Source organism: Thunnus thynnus, chromosome 22 (assembly GCF_963924715.1).
Source record: "Thunnus thynnus chromosome 22, fThuThy2.1, whole genome shotgun sequence".
Lineage (NCBI taxonomy): Eukaryota > Metazoa > Chordata > Actinopteri > Scombriformes > Scombridae > Thunnus > Thunnus thynnus.
This window is the reverse complement of record NC_089538.1, coordinates 2,352,594-2,370,680: the sequence shown is the minus strand read 5'-3', so window position 1 is coordinate 2,370,680 and position 18,087 is coordinate 2,352,594. Positions and strand designations below refer to the sequence as shown.

The 18,087-nt window shown below is 41.3% G+C and overlaps 1 protein-coding gene and 2 long non-coding RNA genes across 4 annotated transcripts in view; 1 reads left to right on the top strand and 2 right to left on the bottom strand.

Moving 5' to 3' along the window:
• lrch4 (leucine-rich repeats and calponin homology (CH) domain containing 4) overlaps window positions 1-18,087 on the top strand; it is a 50,653-nt gene that overhangs the window by 25,136 nt on the left and 7,430 nt on the right. The window contains exons 2-18 of one of the 2 annotated variants that reach the window (XM_067580866.1): window positions 361-505; window positions 1,711-1,840; window positions 2,221-2,326; window positions 3,509-3,755; window positions 4,596-4,692; window positions 4,943-5,054; window positions 5,197-5,294; window positions 5,411-5,463; window positions 8,875-9,027; window positions 9,864-9,932; window positions 10,127-10,181; window positions 10,264-10,327; window positions 11,007-11,111; window positions 11,202-11,293; window positions 11,815-11,952; window positions 13,325-13,402; window positions 13,793-14,839. In XM_067580866.1, coding sequence (XP_067436967.1) covers window positions 361-505; window positions 1,711-1,840; window positions 2,221-2,326; window positions 3,509-3,755; window positions 4,596-4,692; window positions 4,943-5,054; window positions 5,197-5,294; window positions 5,411-5,463; window positions 8,875-9,027; window positions 9,864-9,932; window positions 10,127-10,181; window positions 10,264-10,327; window positions 11,007-11,111; window positions 11,202-11,293; window positions 11,815-11,952; window positions 13,325-13,402; window positions 13,793-14,026 — 1,976 coding nt within the window. In that variant the 3' untranslated portion in view covers window positions 14,027-14,839. Of the gene's footprint in view, window positions 1-360; window positions 506-1,710; window positions 1,841-2,220; window positions 2,327-3,508; window positions 3,756-4,595; window positions 4,693-4,942; window positions 5,055-5,196; window positions 5,295-5,410; window positions 5,464-8,874; window positions 9,028-9,863; window positions 9,933-10,126; window positions 10,182-10,263; window positions 10,328-11,006; window positions 11,112-11,201; window positions 11,294-11,814; window positions 11,953-13,324; window positions 13,403-13,792; window positions 14,840-18,087 lie in introns of those variants that run through there. The other variant, XM_067580867.1, reaches the window with a different exon arrangement.
• Window positions 8,901-15,751, bottom strand: LOC137175156 (uncharacterized). Its single transcript, XR_010925575.1, has 4 exons — window positions 15,668-15,751; window positions 13,920-14,047; window positions 10,992-11,105; window positions 8,901-9,001 (listed from the first exon to the last, which is right to left on the bottom strand). It is a non-coding gene; the product is annotated as an uncharacterized lncRNA (long non-coding RNA).
• On the bottom strand, window positions 11,430-11,838 carry LOC137175158 (uncharacterized). The gene is made up of 2 exons (XR_010925577.1): window positions 11,747-11,838; window positions 11,430-11,693 (listed from the first exon to the last, which is right to left on the bottom strand). It is a non-coding gene; the product is annotated as an uncharacterized lncRNA (long non-coding RNA).

Genomic DNA, 18,087 nt, shown 5'->3' with positions numbered 1-18,087 from the left:
TCTCATTCTCTGTGAGATTCTTTTGATGGCGTGTTGCCATTATTTGACAGTTGACAGAGATGAAAACATGAGGTCGGCCAGAGGTGAGCGACCTGGAACAAAGGTTCACAGCTGGATGCAAGCTGCTGAAGCTGTAGTTAGTAAACATGATGACTCAAATTATTCTTAAGAACTTCACCCTTTTGCACTTGTGCACCAAATTTGATTGATGTTTGCATTTTAAGACAAATCATTCCAGAAGTCTGTTGTAAGCTTCTTCTAGTCGTTGCTTCTATCAGCATGTGTCTTCATTCCCTCAGTTTTGTGTCAGAATGGATTTGATGGATCAGTCTAACGTTTGGTCATGTTGTGTGTTTTCAGATCTGTCTAAGAACCGTCTGTGTGAGCTGCCGGAGGAGCTCTGTCAGTTCATCTCTCTGGAGACGTTGAGCCTTTACCACAATGGGATGCGTTCACTGTCCTCCAACCTGGCCAACCTCCAGGCCCTCACCTACCTCAACCTCAGGTAAGCTACCGTATGAGTCAGCTAGTCTGCTTACTGTACTGTGGTCTGCTTTGTCAGGTTATCAACCAGTGGAGTGATGTCATCCTGCATCATCAGAGCTACATGGACCCATGTGAGGAAATCAAATATTGGTCACTGATATCAAGTCATTCAGTGCTTTATTTAGTCTTATCACAATGTCCTGTGGTTGGACTGCTTTGAGACATAGTCATTGTTACTGTGGTAAGACATTGGACCAACTCTATTCTCCTTGTTCTGTTGTATCAGACATTTCATTGTAGCTTGCTTTTTAGCTCATAAAAACTTCAAAATCAGACACATCCTCTTCCTACCGGCTCTGACAAACCAGGTCAGCCTCTAAGAACAAGCACTGACAAACACTGTCAGCTGTGTCACCTCGTGTCACCTCTTTAAAGTTGAACTTCAACACTCTGCAGAGTCTACACGCAACACTTCACCAACAGTCTGCAGGTGCATGACACCTCTGAAGCACAGCTGCTGTTGAGAAACTGCATTTGAACTTCAGTGTTTGTTTATGCTGGAGATGAAGAGATGCCGTCCAAACCCTCCCATTGACTCTAGAGCTGAACTATTATATGACATGTTATTGAAATCTCAATATGGCCTAATGCAATGTTCAAATAGTAGGAGGCACAATATTTGTTTAAAGGTGTTCTGCAGTTATTCTACAGACTGAAGAAAACATCTTTGTTTGATACAGATTCCTGCATAAATCACACAATAATCATTTTAATGTTTTTCTATGAAAATGAGAATGATGTAAAAATGATCATGCCCTCTAATATTGCAAATTATATCTCAATTGTAATATCAGTCAAAATAATCACAATCAGATATTTTTTTCCAAATCATTCAGCCCTAATTGACACTCTTCTTCACTCAAAACTATCATTTTGCTGTTGCTAAGAGACCAGAAAAACCTCCAGGTGGCTGCCAATACAGTCAGCAAAAGTGTCAAAAGTAAATATACTGTATACACACGCTGTAAACACACTTTGTACCACACAACTTTTAGTACCAGTTAGCTACAAAATGATACTGTCTCCTAACTATAAGACAATATATGTGTGTGTGTGTGTGTATGTATTTACCTCTGAAATCCAATGTACCCTTGCACCAGGCCCAGGTGGATGTGCCTCTTGAATGACATCACTGTTTGTGTGTGTGTGTGTGTGTCTCCACAGTCGTAATCTTCTATCCAGTTTACCCCCGTCGGTGTTTCAGCTTCCCCTCCTGCGAGTGCTCATTGTCAGCAACAACAAGCTGTCTTCACTGCCCGCCTCCATATCCTCCCTCACACACCTCCGACAGCTGGTATGATACACACATCAGCACTGTATCACTGTGCTGGAACTCAATCTCCAAGCAAATGGAAAGAAAGATATGCTTTCCATTACTGTCATTGCTGGTTTCAAGAGTACGGTCTAGACCTGCTCTATGTGAAATAACCTCTGTCATGATTGGCACATATAAATAAAAAAAGATGTTTTTATAGTATGTACCTGTCAATCATAGCGGCTGTATTTGAAGTCTCCAGATCCATTTCTGATGTGATGAAACATGTCAGTGGTCAATACATATGTCTTCAAGTAGAAAACAACAAGATAACATCATTTAGTCAATAGTCTGTGTGTCTGCGGTCGTACATCACTTGTCTTGTGTCTTGTGTCACTCTCGGTGTCTTTCTCTCTCAGGATGTAAGCTGTAATGAGCTGCAGCGTTTGCCTGCAGAACTCGGCCAGTTAGAGTGTCTGAGGGACTTAAACCTGAGGAGAAACCAGCTTACCACGTTGCCTGAAGGTACAAACACATGACCATCAACTGCTCACCTCATCTAGTTGTCTCTGCCCACCTCAGATTGATTGATATCAGTGCATCTATAGCTATAGATATCTCATCCACTAACACTTTCTTTTAGACCGCCAGGTATATTAATAACACCCCGTGTATACCATGTAAGATGGTAATTGCATCATTACTGTAAGCTATCGATTGAAGTATTGAACTGCTTATGACTTCCTGCAAGCCTAATGGGTCTTACACCGTTACAGCCTCGTTCTCCAGCTCATTGGGAGGAAATGGAAATGAATATATTTCTTAAAAACAAGAATAGACAGACTACCAGGTTTACTAAATTCAAATTTAGCCAAGTTATGATGTAAGTGTTTGCTAAGTGCAGATTTAGCCATCATTAAATGAAAACTAACTTGCTATTATATGGCCTGTTTAGAGTAAAGAGTAGAAGAGCTGATATTGAATATGACATACCTGACCTAACACATGATCAGATAATAGTCATTAAACGTGGCCAGCATTATGCACATTTCCACAGCATTAATTCCATCTGTATAACATTCTCTCTCTGCAGCTGTTTTTCTATTTTTAACATAAATACTAGTTTCATTCACCAGTTGTTTCCAGTAGCATCAACTGTTTTTCACTTGCTGTTAGACAAGCATCAGTGAAACTCAACACCTCCTGCAGACTGACTCTGTTACACATGAAAAGACTTCATGGAAGTGAAAGCCTAGAATAATAATAACTTTTTATAGAGCAACACAGTTACAAAGTGCTTTAATAACACATCTTCCCTTGAATGAGAGAGTGTGTCTAAACGTTTGACTGGTGCTGCAGGTGTAAGCAGTGAATGATGTTGAGGTGTAACGTCAAGTAAGTAGTGAGTGTAGTGATGGTACCAGTTGAAGTGACAGTACAGGAGCTTCAGCATTGATGGGAGTCAAAATTCTGGAAGTGTAAGTGGTAACTTGAGAAGTGTAAAGACTGAAAGCAGTTAGAGTAAATAGTGTATGAGAAGGGGTAGTTGTAGGAGAAGAGGTGAAGACTTAAAAGGCTTTGAAGTGTTTGTTGAGGTTGTGATTTACAGGCAGCACTCTCAAACAATAATTAACCAACATTATGAAGATTTAGTTAAGTACAAAACAATTTAAGACAAAACACTTCTCGTCTCCCTTTCCCGTCCAGAAATCTCCGAGCTCCCTCTAGTCCGCCTCGATGTGTCCTGCAATCGGATTTCCCACGTGCCCTTGTGCTACCGCCACCTCCGGCATCTCCAGAGCATCTCGCTGGACAACAACCCACTGCAAATGCCGCCTGCGCAGATCTGCTCCAAGGGCAAATACCACATCTTCAAGTACCTCAACATGGAGGCCTGCAAGAGGAGCCAGGACGAGCTGGAGAGACACCTGAGACCCACCGGCTTCAACAGCTGGTGAGGAGGAGGAGGAGGAGGAGGAGGAGGAGGAGGAGGAGGGGCAGGAGGGAGTAGCTAAAGGGAGAAGACAGAGACGATGCAAGGAGATGGTCAGGGTCAAGTCCCTGCTGGTCACAGTTTCTAGGTGTTGGAGTGGAGTCAGGCTAAATCATTTTTACAAATATGCAGTTTTGCAGGAATGTAGCAGAATTGAACTGCTGTAGAAGAAACTACTTTCTTGTCAGCAGAGTGCAGCCTGTTTGTGAAGAGGCAGGTTTTACATGACTGTAAATGATGCTGACATCTGACTACAGTGCTGGTGGGGTAGCTGCAACTTGTTGCTTTGTGATCATACTGAAGTGACAGCTTTACTTAAGTACTGTTTGCTGATAGTGGCAGCTTCTGCAGCTAGTCATTAAAGGATTATGGAATTACACAAATAATATTTTTTGCCAACTCCGTGTGCACTCTAGGATGCTCTTCTACCAAAATAGGAATAATGTGAACATGAAGGGAAGAGGTACAGTAACAGCAGAATAGGAACTAGATGATAAATGATGGCAATGAAAGGATATGTTAAATAACCGGAAGGCAGGCTTCATCAAATATTTATTAACTTGAATGGAAGCCTTTGAGCTGCCTAGTGAACCATTTCCATGAAACAGACAGGACTAAAGACAGAGATAAGAGACAGAGGAGCTATGTGTGATACTGGTGTTGTGTGAGTACTGGTCTGGAGGAAAAAAACATGAGTCACTGCCTTTTAGACTAATGACCCCATGTGTAACAGTTTGCCAATGAGACTGCTGTGTGTTTAACTTTCTAATCTTTATGTGTACTCTGCATGTTTCCCTCCAGTCTGTCGGACCAGGAGCTGTTCACAGGTCAGTTCGGAGGGCTGGACTCTGGTTTCAACAGTGTAGACAGCGGCAGTAAACGATGGTCTGGGAATGAGGTAAAACTACTGGACACACACACACACACACACACACACAACTAAACAAAACCAGAATAAAAACACATATCAGACATGGTCAGGACATCTCTGAAACCAGCTGCTGAACTTGTGGGACAAAAAAAAATATATCTTGTAACAGTACAAATCCAGCCTACCTCCATATTAACAGAGTGGTGGAAGGTGTCTGTAGTGTTAACCATCGACTCCAGATCAATGACTCAGTGATTATCTGTTGATCTGTGTCCAGTCAGCAGATGACTTCTCAGAGCGTTCTCTTCGCATGGCTGAGGTCAGCAGAGACCAGAGGAACCTGGAGGAGGAGGAAGAGGAGGATGGATCTCCTCTGGAAGCTAACAAAGGTGAGTAAGGATGTACCTAGTGTGAGTCAGTGTTTTTCACATAATTAAGTGTATCTGGAACAAAGTAGTACAAGGTATTTACCAAATTTTCTTGCTAAAACAAAAAGGTTTCTGAAACAGTAGATTTTCTGACTCTTTGCAGTGAATGGAGAGGCTGAGCAGGTGGACTTCATTGACAGCAGTGTGACAGAGGAAGAGGAGGAGGATCCACACACACCTACCCTCACAGCACCTCCTCTGGTACCTGTCATTCACATACTGATTAGCAATTGTGTCCTATCCCCTTACTGCTCAACATCTTGTCTTGTTTATAATCTTAGAACAAAGAAGTTATTGATTGTGTCATTGATTTCCAGGAGCAGAAAGAGAGATCTTCGCCCTCCCAAACCCAGGACCCACCAGTATGCCGGTAAGTCTTGTCAAACATACTGTAGAAGGTACTCTTTGTATTAGCAGGATAAACTAGAGCATACATATTCAATACGCCGACTCTGGTCCAGGAACAACCTGACTCGGGCTGCCTTTGAGTGACACATCGCTATCACACCACCTCAGCTGTCATCATTAAACCGCCCACGAGATGCTGCAGTTAGCCAGGTTACTGTGGAATGTATGAGCCCCAGTTGATGAAGTAAAACGGCTTGTTCAGAACCAGCTGATACAAAAAAAGAATGGTTTACAGTGAAAAAACACATTTAAGGATTAGTGGACTAAGAAATAAGCGTTGATTTTGTCTGAGGGAGGTGAAAGCACCAGAGACCGTTGTGCTTGACTTGCAATGAAAGTGTAAAGTGTAAACCAATAATATTGGTTTAAAGTGCGAAAGTACTGGAGCAGGACACTATTCTCCCAGAGAACATGGATGAGGAGTTTCTAGTGACAGCAGATGGTTGAAGGAGTAAAGGGTGACTGACAATTTGTTAATCTGCTTTATGGAGGGGGGAAGCAAAAGGGTTTATGGGAAATCTGCTGCTGAACACTAGGAATGACCTCTACCAAGGTCTCATTTGTTTCCAGTACTTGTGCCATCCCAGTTCATCTGAAAACCATTGACATACACCTTTAATTGTCCTCGGCCTGTTTCTGTCTACATTCAGCAGTGATTCGGTTTCCCTGGTTGGAAACTGTTTACTTAGTTACTCCGAGTGACAAAGACAGACAAGGTTTTATCTCTTTTTCTCTCTTTTCCTTCCTTGTTTTACAAGGTCACTTGACAGAATATTTGAAGAGCTGGGAAAAGTCAATAGAGTTCAGTTCCCATTCCTTACAGTGTTAGTCACCCACCGCCCCTCACACTGTGTGCTGTTATCTTGGAAAGTTAACAGTTTTGACATTCTGACTCACCCGGTTTATCACATCATGGCAACTGAACAGCATTGTTAAAATGTTCATGTACTTTTTGAAAGCAGGTGTAAAAACAAAGCATGACAGGTAGTGTAAGAGCACACTGAGCACACGGCACGTACTCAGAGTTTACAGACGAGATGTTTCTGATGTTTTACTAGAAAGCAGAAGATAACCATAACCTGCTTCAGGTTGTCCTCACTCTTAACAATCTCTACCAGCATCAGAAACCTGGAGTTACATTTCTGGTCCCGTTGCTACGCTACAACCCCTTAATACACAACTCTAAATCTCCCCGTTTCCAGACCTCTGAGTCACCGCTGACATGTCTGATTTGTTAAGTGATTGGAAAATTGGGAGCACTCCAAAACACGACCTGCAGGGTGCCAGTTTGTGCCAGTTTGGTGTGGTGTCCTCTCCGTTTGAATGTGGCACACAAAATACTGCTTTCTGCCAACCAGAATCATCGGCTCTGTGTGCGTGCTGGCATGTACGCAAAATACCTCACATACATTAACGACACAGACTAATATTAACATATTTCACACGCATTGTTGTGGCAGAACCGGAATGTAAAAGGTTGTGTATTGTCTTGATGAGACGGTTCATCACAGCATCTCTATCACCTGCTGCTGCGTGACTATCAGCTGACAGAGATTATACGTCATACCTGCTGCTTTCCCTCCATTCAACTGACTTTCCCCACCCTTGTCGCTAAGTAACAAACATGCCGGCACAGCCAAATGGAGCGCTGCCATGGACCACAGTTGGAAAACAATCTACCACTCACAGCTTGGGGAGGGGGACGCGACAGCGGGAAGGATGTGTTACTTGCTACTGATTGGTTAGGGCAAAGGAAAACACCACCTCAAAATTCTTTGACATGCACATGATGTCAGTCTGGATAAATGAAGTGAAACAAAATTCAGTGATTATCAGGTTAAAACATTGTATTTTTGACATACAGACATCTACATATTTTCTATGTAGCTTCTATATGAAAACTTTCATATCTTCTGTCTTAATATTTGTGTGGTCAGCAGGCAGATTCAGGTCTCTGTTAGTGCTGAAGCTCAGCAGGCAGCTTTTATCATGCTGCTCTGTTGTTCCATAACTAAGATAACTACATTTTTGGGATTTTGTGTCCCAGCAGTTCTATTGGCTACATATTAATATGTGCCACAGACCTATTGTTCTCAGCCTCTGGGGCACTGAGCAGCATGCTTTCATTGTTTCAGAAGCTTTTGAGTTTTATTAACTGGGTTCAGGCCAAATTACTGAGATTCATTCAGAGCTGGAGTCCTCATTAAGCCTTGTGTACTGTACATGCTGTAGATGTGTAACTCAACTGCCAGTGTATTTGCTCAGACTGAGGCAGATGTAGTTTAGCTGTTGCACAATCCGAAATCTGCTCCACAATCATGTTGTAGCTCAAACAAACGGATGTTCCAAATCTTGGCTTCCAACACTTCCTCTGGGACTTCTAAAAATAGAATATAGAGACTTAAAATGGAAACTACATACAGTTTCTAGACAGAGTTTTACATTTAAATGATAAAAAATATGATTTGACACAAACCAGCCTTCAGAATAAAAGTGCAACTCTATCAAATCACTTTAATAGACTCTTCATGTGATGTCGCTGGTGTTGTTCTTAACTTTGTGTTGTAGAGCTTTAATCTGCTGTCATCTTCAGCTGTTAAACATCCAGACTGTTTCAGCTTTGTGATAATTCAGACTTTTTTCTATTTGGGCAGTTGCTCTGATGAAAGTTCACATTCCAGTGAGTCTGGCCTTCATCTTCCTCTAATAGGAATAGCTTCTATTGAGACAGACAAGGACATTGTTGCCGTGACAATTCTAGCAAAACTTTATAAAGAAACAAAGATTTACAGAGTAATGATTTCAGTTTGTTCCACACACAATGACTGTTGACTGAAACTGTTGACAAAACTTCATTATTGTAGAAACCCAACACACAGCTTTATATATCGCCTAAACCTCTACTGAATCTGTGCAGACATATTTGTGACCACGCTGTGTGTATTTTAGTTGAACAAATAAAGCTATTCAACTAAAGCTATTATCGTGTCATACAGTGTACACACACACACACACACACACACACACACACACACATATTGGATGAACAAACCATCTAGCAAAAAAGGTTTGTGGATCTGTTTGGGATTTTTACTGTCAGTCAGTGACTTTGAAAAATTTGGTGGTATTTCCCTCCTACAGGCTGCAACATTTCAAAAAGGTTATATCTCACTGTATTATTCTTCTTCTGAGGCAAACAATGGAGTTGGCAGTGATGTGAACTGCAGCACAGACAAACTGGCCTTTCTAAATATTCAAAAAAATGAATTAAATATTTTAGTTCTTTTTAAAAAAACATTTTTACAGCTATATGGATCAAACTGTTTCATTCTTATTTGCCGGTGTGTTCTCTCTCTCTCTCTGTCTCTCTCAGGTCCACGCTCCATGTGGAGGTGGCTCCCCCTTCATCAGCCTCAACGTCTCCGCTGTCCCCCTCCAGCCCCACCCTGGAGGAGCGCAAGAGGCCGGGCACCCTGTCAATCTGGCAGGAGAGAGAACGTCTGCAGCAGCAGAGAGAGAAGACCAGGTAAACTCATTCTCATTACTTAGACAGACATTTTCAATTAGGTTCAAGTCTTCATACCCCGGAGTAGAGGTCCTCACAGGTCCACCATGTTGGACCTGAACCTACCTGAACCTGACATATGTACATTAATTTTCAAAAGATCTGATGGCTACAGGCGTTTAAATGAAAAAGAAAACCAACTGATCAGAATATGACATGAACATTTAGTGAGTGCCGATAAGAAAAAAGAAGTTTGTGTGACTTTTCGAAACATCAGAGCTGCAGATGGATGACGCAAGCTGATGCCTGTTCTGCTTTCATATTCTTTTCTCTGTTCCCATCGCAGCGTTCTGATTCACCACACATTCATCTCACGATCTGTATAACTAACACTGTGACACAGATTACCACACAGATTTTATTACAGCCGTCTCGCCCGACGTGACGTGCAGTAAACTTACATGGCTGTGGTTGTTGCACAGTCTAAAGACGTCTTAAGTGTGCACATAATCTATTGACCACAGGAAGGGTGCACTGCCTCTATCACAGCGCTGTCTTCTCTCTGTCTGGGCTACAGTGTGACCAGAGCACTTGACTCCACAGTTTACTGCAGACAGAGGAAGAAGCATTTGATGCCATGTTAGGGAAGGGTGTTAATGTATAAATGGATTGGCCACAGACATCACATGGCACTAACAACATGAATCTGACTCAGTATCAGTGTTTACTTAGATATAGACTGGAACACAGTGTGAATGTGTGCTTCTCTAAGCTGTCATGTGTCTCTGTGAGAGGCAACTCCCTTCTGTCTCTCATATCTAATTATACACTCTCCATGTCAAAACTAATTTTTTCAGTTTTCTGAAGTCATCGACCAAAACAGGAAGTCATGTGGCCTCTGCACCACAGACAGGAAGTAGCTCAGGGTAAGTAAGACCTGTTGAACAGATGATACTCACAGCAGAAAGACACATCTACCTCTGTCTGTTCCCATTCATATCTCCTTTCATTCATTCTTGCATTTCCTCGTCTAAGTCAGATCACAAATGGAGGGAAGTTAAAGGGTGTGGAAGTGTAGGTTTTCTTTAACAAATAAACTTTGGTGTCTGTCTCCCCCTAGTGGTGCATCACCAGAGAACAGTAATTCCCACTGTGGCCTGCGGCAGAGATGTGCAGTGAGTACCGTCCTTCATACTATGCAGTGAACAGTGCAGAGTGCTGGACTGTATGACAATCTGACATGTTTTTCTCCTTCAGAGTGCTGATCAGATGAGTGTTGTGCCTCCTTCAACATTTCTGCACCGCTCCAGCAGCAGAACAGGTACCACACACATACAGATATACACATTCATGTAATATAGCAGCTACACAGGCTGCTGATAGATTCTCAGCTTTCTGGTGAAACTAATGTTGTCTCATGTTGACTGCAACACATCACATCAGTGAGCCACACTGTTGCACAAGCACACTAGTTTATTTAGACTGTATCCCACACACACCATCCTGCTGCCAGAAAACCTCACTACAGTACAACTAATGCACTATTTCTCCCTGTTTGAGTATGAACATTTGTTATAATACATGTGGCAGGTCAGATTATTAGTATGGGTTAGTGATTCTTTGATATTTCTGATGTGTAAAGCAGAATTTGGTCTGTGTATTCAGGCAAAGCTGTTGTGGCTGTTTGTGTGAGGACATTATATTCCACACTGATGAATGTATGATGAAACTTTAGCTCTTTTAGTTGATGAGAAACAGGAAGTTCTGTTTTGTGTTCATTTTTAATCTTGAAAACAGCACTTTGACAGAATAGTTCTGACAAGTTTTATTTACTAGCTCTTTCCAGAGCTTCCAACTGCATCTCACTGTATGTGGATCTTGAGTTATGGTTATTTTGTCCTTGTTGTTTTGTCGTGTCATATAAATTCAGAGGTGTACAGATGTGGTATGAAGTGTAACTTGCACAACAAATGTGTAACATTGACCTGAATGTTTGTCAGATGTCCCGTCCTCCCCAAAGACGTCCCCTCCACCTGGTCAGGCCAACCAGAGACCCAACAGTTTCCTATTCCGGGCCTCCTCCCGTAGCAACGTCAAACCTGCAGGTGACCAAACAACACAACACACACGCTTCACACCTTCATCCAATGCTGCAGAAATGATCTGACACTCTCTACTGTCTTTGTCACGGCTAGTTTTCACTCTAGGTGAGTCTGGCAGAAGTGAGTCTCGCACGACGCTGCGTTCTCCTAAAGAGGAAAGACCAGACATCATGCAGCTACGCAAGGTAACCCATCACCACCACCTCATCATGTAGCAGGGTTGAACTGTTGGGGACCATGGCTGGCTTTTTATTATCTTAATTAAAAACACAAGCTGGTTCTTCAACTCTTGATTTTCACTTAACACTCCCACACACACAGTCAGCACTCAGAGGATTTATTAGAAGCTGTGCCAGATGATCTGTGCCCGACGAAGCTCATCTGACTGAAATGTAGAGTTCAATACAGAACTGTTAATCCTTTCAAATTAAAAACCCTCTACCACACTGACAGTATCACATATATTGTTTCCACACACACTCATGCAAGCCATCAGTACTATGATTGAAATAGTGTCACGTCAAGTCAAAATGTATTTGTATAGCACATTTAAAACAACCACAGTTGACCAAAGTGCTGAACAGGCTTAAAATGCCAAAATAAATGAATATAAAAGTATGTGGGTGTTCAGCAGCAACTTTAAAGTTTCTAGGGTCTGACATGAATTCATATCTGACAAAACTCTCTCTTCTGTGTCTCTCCTCAGACTCTGGAGTCTCGGCTGAAGATCACTCTACCAGAGGATCTGGGTGAGGCTTTATGCAACGGCACCATCCTCTGCCAGCTGGTCAATCAGATTCGACCGCGCACCGTGTCAATTATCCACATTCCCTCCCCAGCAGTGGTGAGTCTGACAAGCTGCCAAATCCTGTCCTGATGATTATCCTCACACTCTTTTACTGTCATTCACATCAGTCTGGTATCTGAGGGAGACTAATTACAACAACTTGTTATTTTATTTGGTTACTGCAGTATTAAAGTAAGAATATTTCACTTCTGAAAGAAGAAATAACACATTCTTTCTCTTCCAAATGACAAGTTGAATTCAGAAGCAATAAAACACACTGTTGCTCAATTTATTACACTGAGAGGTTTCGCTGCTACAGCTTTACTTGGTCTGGTATGACAAGTAGCTTATGGTGGCTAATGTTAGCTACATATCACTGTGTCACAGAGTTCACTGACTTTATTACTCTTCTTTACTGTTATGCTACATTTTAGGATTTCACAGATAAACATAGAAGTTTCCTGCTTGTGCTCACATTCCACTTGCTCTTCATCAGGTGGCCTAATGAGATCTTTAAAGCACCTGACTCCAGAGAATCTTGGGAAATGAAGACAAATGTCCCATTTTCCTGTAATTACCACTTGTGGCAACATTGCCTATTGTTCAGACAAATTTACAGTATATATAAAAATGTGAGACTATCAAACAAAAGCACATATTTCAGGTGTTAAAAAGAACTCATCTGTGCACAAGAATGAATGACTCGTGCTCTCAAAACAATCATTCTTGCATCCAAATTACTATATAGTGCTCTCAAAATACTGTCAAATATAAAATGTACATTTCCACAGCACTAATTCCATCAGTACAACTACAGTCACTAATACTGCTTTCAATTGCTGTTAGGTTATTGTTAGCTAAACTCAACATTTCCTGCAGAAGTTTCACATTAAAAGCCCACCAGGAATGGATGGCTTTCAGTGTGAAGCGTCTGCAGGATGTGTCACCATTATTTTACTTTTCATTTCATTTTCTTGATCAATTGATTAAATGTTGGGTCTATAAAATGTCAGAAAATGATCAAAATTGATCAACTAATGGTTGTAGCTGTAGTGTTTAGTTGACTACAGAATGACTAGAGAATAGAATTGATGGGAAATAATGAATGAAAACAGCATTAGTGGTAGAGAAGAGAGTGAGAGAGCTGCAGAGTGATGAGTATGACATGACTCACTTGTTGTATTGATGGAATTAGTGATGTGGAAATACTCATTATATTGAATTCATAAAGACAACAGATAAACATGGAGGAAGCGAGTTTGCATTAACAGCAAAGTAAAACAGGAGCAGGTCAGAAAACATCTTATTAAAATATGAACAAATACAATATCTCTCTGCAGTTGAGGTAAATAGAGGCCCTGGAAAAAAAAGTCGTTACTACAAAGCAATAGTTCCACTCTAACCTGCTGTTACTCAATGTTGTTTTCAGCCAAAACTGAGCGTATCAAAGTGTCGACTCAACGTGGAAAACTTCATTGCTGCTTGTCGCAAGCTGGGAGTCCCTGAGGTAAAGTCCATGTCTCATTATGATTCTCACTGTCCCGTCCTGTCATCACTACTTCTAGACATTTACTTTACATGAATACATTTAAATTCAGTGCTGTTGTTTCTTTGCAAACATTCCAGTAATGCAGTGTGTAAAACAGTAGTTAGCTGAGAGCTGTGTGCTTTAAGCTCATTTGTGTTGCTACATGACTGTCAGGGTTGCACTGATGAGACTATTAATGAATTGGATCACAAACATCAGTCCAACCCTAACTGTGCTTTGTGTAATTCTACACTCTGGTTTGTCCTTCTATGTCTCCTAGTTATAACAATATAACTACTTGTATTTTCCTCCTCTGTGTGTGTGTGTGTGTGTCTGTGTGTGCGTGTCCTCCGTCTTTCTCCTGTCCAGACGGACGTGTGTGTGTGCTCTGATGTGCTTCTGTGTAAGCTACCCGCTGTGCTGCGCTGCGTGACAGCCCTTCTGGCCGTGGAGTGGGGGGACACGGCGGAGGAAAAGTCCCCCCGCCACTCCTCACCTTCGTCTTCATCGTCCTTCTCCTCGCTGCTGTCCACAGATTTCCTGCTCTTCTACTGTGTGGCCATGGCCCTGCTCTACGTCCTCTACTGCTACCTGCTCACCTAGAGGAGCAGCACACAACACACACTACATATATATTCACATGTCACACACACACACACACACACACACACACACACACACACACACACAGAGTGACAGAAATGTGTCAGTCAGTCACAGTTGTAGAATTAAAGTGTGTGAGTCCTGTCCAACACACAGCTGCTTACACAGTTGTCATCTCAGACAATACTCTACAGTGTGTGTGCGTGTGTGTGTGTGTGTTTGAGTATGCATGCCCGTGACTGTAGAGCAGATGTCATAAGATCTGAGAGTGTGTGTTGACACTCCACAGCTGCGCTGGTTGGATGTTAAGTGTATACAGCAGGCAGCCGAGCACCTTTTACAAACAAAGTGACTACACTACACAGAGCACACTCTTCATTGAGAGGAACAGAAAGCACTACACTGATGGACAGATACTAAAGAGAGCAGATGAACATTGAAATGCCTTAGCCTAGTTTAGCCTTCACTCTGTAATGCACAGCATGTTTGGAGGAGATAGTTTTCTGTTAAACTGTCTGAAGCAGAGCTGCTCTGGAGGCAGAAACAATCTCATTGGTTGAGACATGAATGGGCGAGTAAAGGAACCACACCCTCAGTCCGATCCCAGTTACACACTATACCTTAGATTATAGGTCATGCACTGGCCTGAGTACTTTTAGGGTTAAAATTGAAGCCTCTAGAGAACAGATCAGGGCTGAAATATTCCTGGCCAACACCTGAATAACTTCCGTGAGGATGTTGATGATTTTGCACACTGTAAACATCAGTAAACATGGCAACACTTGAGGAAGTGACTGTGTTGTCAATGTTGAGATCACAGCAAAAAAAAGAAGAAGAAGCTTTAATAAGTTTGTCTTAAAAACTTTCTTCATTGTTGTGGTTTGTGACCTTCCTTCACATTCTGATGCTCTGCACTGCTCATATGCTTAGTTGTATCTTGCTGATGCATACAGTAGCGTTCATACACGGCCAACGCTCTAGATGCAGACTGTGCAGGGTGGTCATCCTGCTCTTATATGAAAGCCTAGCTAAAATTAAAGCTGCATCAATTTATCTTTTCGTTGTTTTTTGTCGCTTCAGGGCAGCAAAACAAGCTGTAAACAACTTTTAACATATTATCACTTTATAAAGTTGTTATGTTGAACATGTTAGCAAACAGCTGCGTATTTACTTTATCTGAGCCTTTGGCTGCTAAATGCTCCACTATGTTCACCAGCTAGTTGCTAACTGTGTCTGTCTGCTGTTTGGTGCTGAGCAGGTGGTGTACAGTTGGTTTATCAGAGCTTTGCTGAAAACAAGCTTGATGAGAGCCGTGAGACTGAATCAAAACAGTTGAAGTTGTGGATGGCAAAACCAAAACAATGAGCTAAAAGACGCAAAAATACCTCAGTAGAGCTGAGGGGAAGTACAGAGGTGGCAATAATTCTTAGTGGATTTGTCACTGCGAGTGACGTCTCTCACACTACACTTAGTCATTTGACCCATTGTCAATATTAAAAAAATGATTACTGCAGCTTTAAGTATATGAGACGCTTAATTCTTTGTTCTAATTGTACTTTCTAAAATGCATGAATTTAAAGGGAAAATATTGTGTTTTTGTAGCTCTGTTCCATCAGTTATGATAACATTGTACTCAGTTACCTGCTGAGACCTGGGAACAGTCCACAAGCAGTCAGACCATCACACAAGTTGGAAACAAGCGTCCAGGTTAGCTGAGGAGAAAATGAAAATGAACATCAGTTTGTTGTAAACATCCATCACAGTTCACAGACTTTACAGTTCTTTCACATCAGCATAGTGCATGTTGTAGTGTAGAGTAGGCTATGGAATTGGGAAACAGCCTCCTTGGATCTGCTGTGGGATAACTAGATAGATACATTTGTTTTTTTACAACTTCACTTTCGGAACTTAGCCTCACTCATCCAGAGAGACTGTGGTTCTTTGGCTCTGCTCACCAAATCTGAGATTATTCCTGCTTTCAGAGCAGCTCTCCCTCTGAGAAATGTTCAACCTAAAACTCCAGTCTGTGTGTTTGCAAGCCAACATTTGTCCTGAGAGAGAAAGGAAGCTGTTGAGGTAACCTGAGACTGAACTGTGAATGTGATTTTTAGCCTTGAGACAGATGCAAGTTAGTGAAATAAGGACAGTGAGACAAATGATACAGTGCCTCTTACTGAACACTGACCACTAGCAGAGACTGCTTCTTTTTATGTCTGTGATGTTAACTGTGAGCAGCAGGGGGAGCTGTTGCTGCATCTATCGCCCTCCAAGCTTCATGTGTCCAAACTGACGGTACAAACCCTCCAGGAGGAAGCGTGTGTGTGTGTAAAGTCTTTTTTTGTCATTGTCTCTGGTCTGTGTGACCAGCTGACTTTGTGTTCATGTTTGTATAAATGTAAACAGGTTCTTAAATTATTGTTTTTGTTTTTTTTATTTATTTTTAAATTCTGTTGTGTGTTTGGTTGTGTTGCAGAGCTCGGTGAAACAGCAGAGGCTTCACTAATGTGGTTAAGCCTGTAAGACAACAGCCTCCTAAAGCTTTGAGATCAATGTGCCTGCTTTAAATCACACACAGGTTTATAAGATGTGATCAATATTCAATTATTCAGAGTTTAAAACAAACATTGATTGTTTAAAAGTTTTCCCTCATCACTGGATTGGTAAATCATTGATTCCCTAGAGGCTACACATTTAGCAGAGCATCAGGCGGCCTCTGCTGTTTCTACCACACGCTGCGTCTGGCTTATTGCTCATAGAAGCTCAGTGTCTGCAACTAAACGCAGGTTGGAATCTGATTATGATGCTTATTTGACTGATGTGGGGTTTGAAGGCTGGAGCTGATTGAGTTTTGGATTGAAGCTGCTAAAGCCCTAAAAATCCTTTCTAAACAGAATTTGACTCTTATTAAGACCTCCGAAACAACTTTTAACTTTTAAACCATAATGGGACACTAAAACTTTCAACTGAAAAGAAACTAGTGAAGTGAGATGACCAACGTAACTTATTGAGTAGTATGAAATTCTATGAATAAATAAGCTAAAATGTCAGTTCTTTTAGGTCATTTTGTGTAACTGTGGAAGCAGTGGGACTTAATACCATTGTTGAACAGTTCTGATACCGTCCCCAACAATATATTGGGTTAACACAACTCCCAAAGTACTCAAGCAGAACATAAAAAAGCCATTCAGTTGAAATTGCAATATAATTTTATACCTCCGTCCACTTCATGTCTACATCTCTGCTGTTGTCTCGAGGTCAGTGTCCACTGTAAAATCCTCCCTGCCCATGTTTTTTACTAGCCTGCTGTTAAGATGAAATTTATACAGTTTCAATTCAAATGTATATTTTATAAATCAAACTGGATAAGCAACTGACAGTACTTCACTCACTGGCTTAGACCCAGCTATATTCTTAAATATGTTAGAGGAACAGAAATACTGTTGTACTTTATATTTATACAATATCCTTGTATTATTATTAAGAATCATTTTTGAGTTTATATAAATCTATATGTAAAGTTTTGTTTTTTTTCCTTCCGCTGTAAAGAAATTATTAAAAATGAACTTTGACCATGTGCTGTTTGTCTGCTCGCCTGCTGTCGTGCTTTTGCTTCCTCAGCTGAGAACTTGAACAGAGATCAGAGTATCTGCAGCCACCTTAACGTCTCATTCTGACAAAGAGATATTCTTTTAAGGTCCACTTATCAGCTTTTACAGCAGCTTTCAGCTGCGGCTCATGGTGTTCATCAGTGGGTGGAGTTTGTTTAGTTGTCAGAGATGGCTCACTTTGTTTAAAAGATAAGGCTGTGATTTTCTGTTTTTTCTTACTGTCAACAAATCTCGTGCAGAGCCAAACCAACAATGAAGTGATCTACTAACAAGTATTGTGTGTATCCAAAGGCTGAGCAAATGCAAGGTCCTGAAATAAACTCTGTAAGAGGAATCCTGCTAATTTGGTTGCATATCAAGTAATGTATGAAGTAACTGAATTAGCATTCCTCAAGTGATGATCTATTGAGTGTGAATTAATCACATGAAGTTATAGTGACTTGATCATTTGTT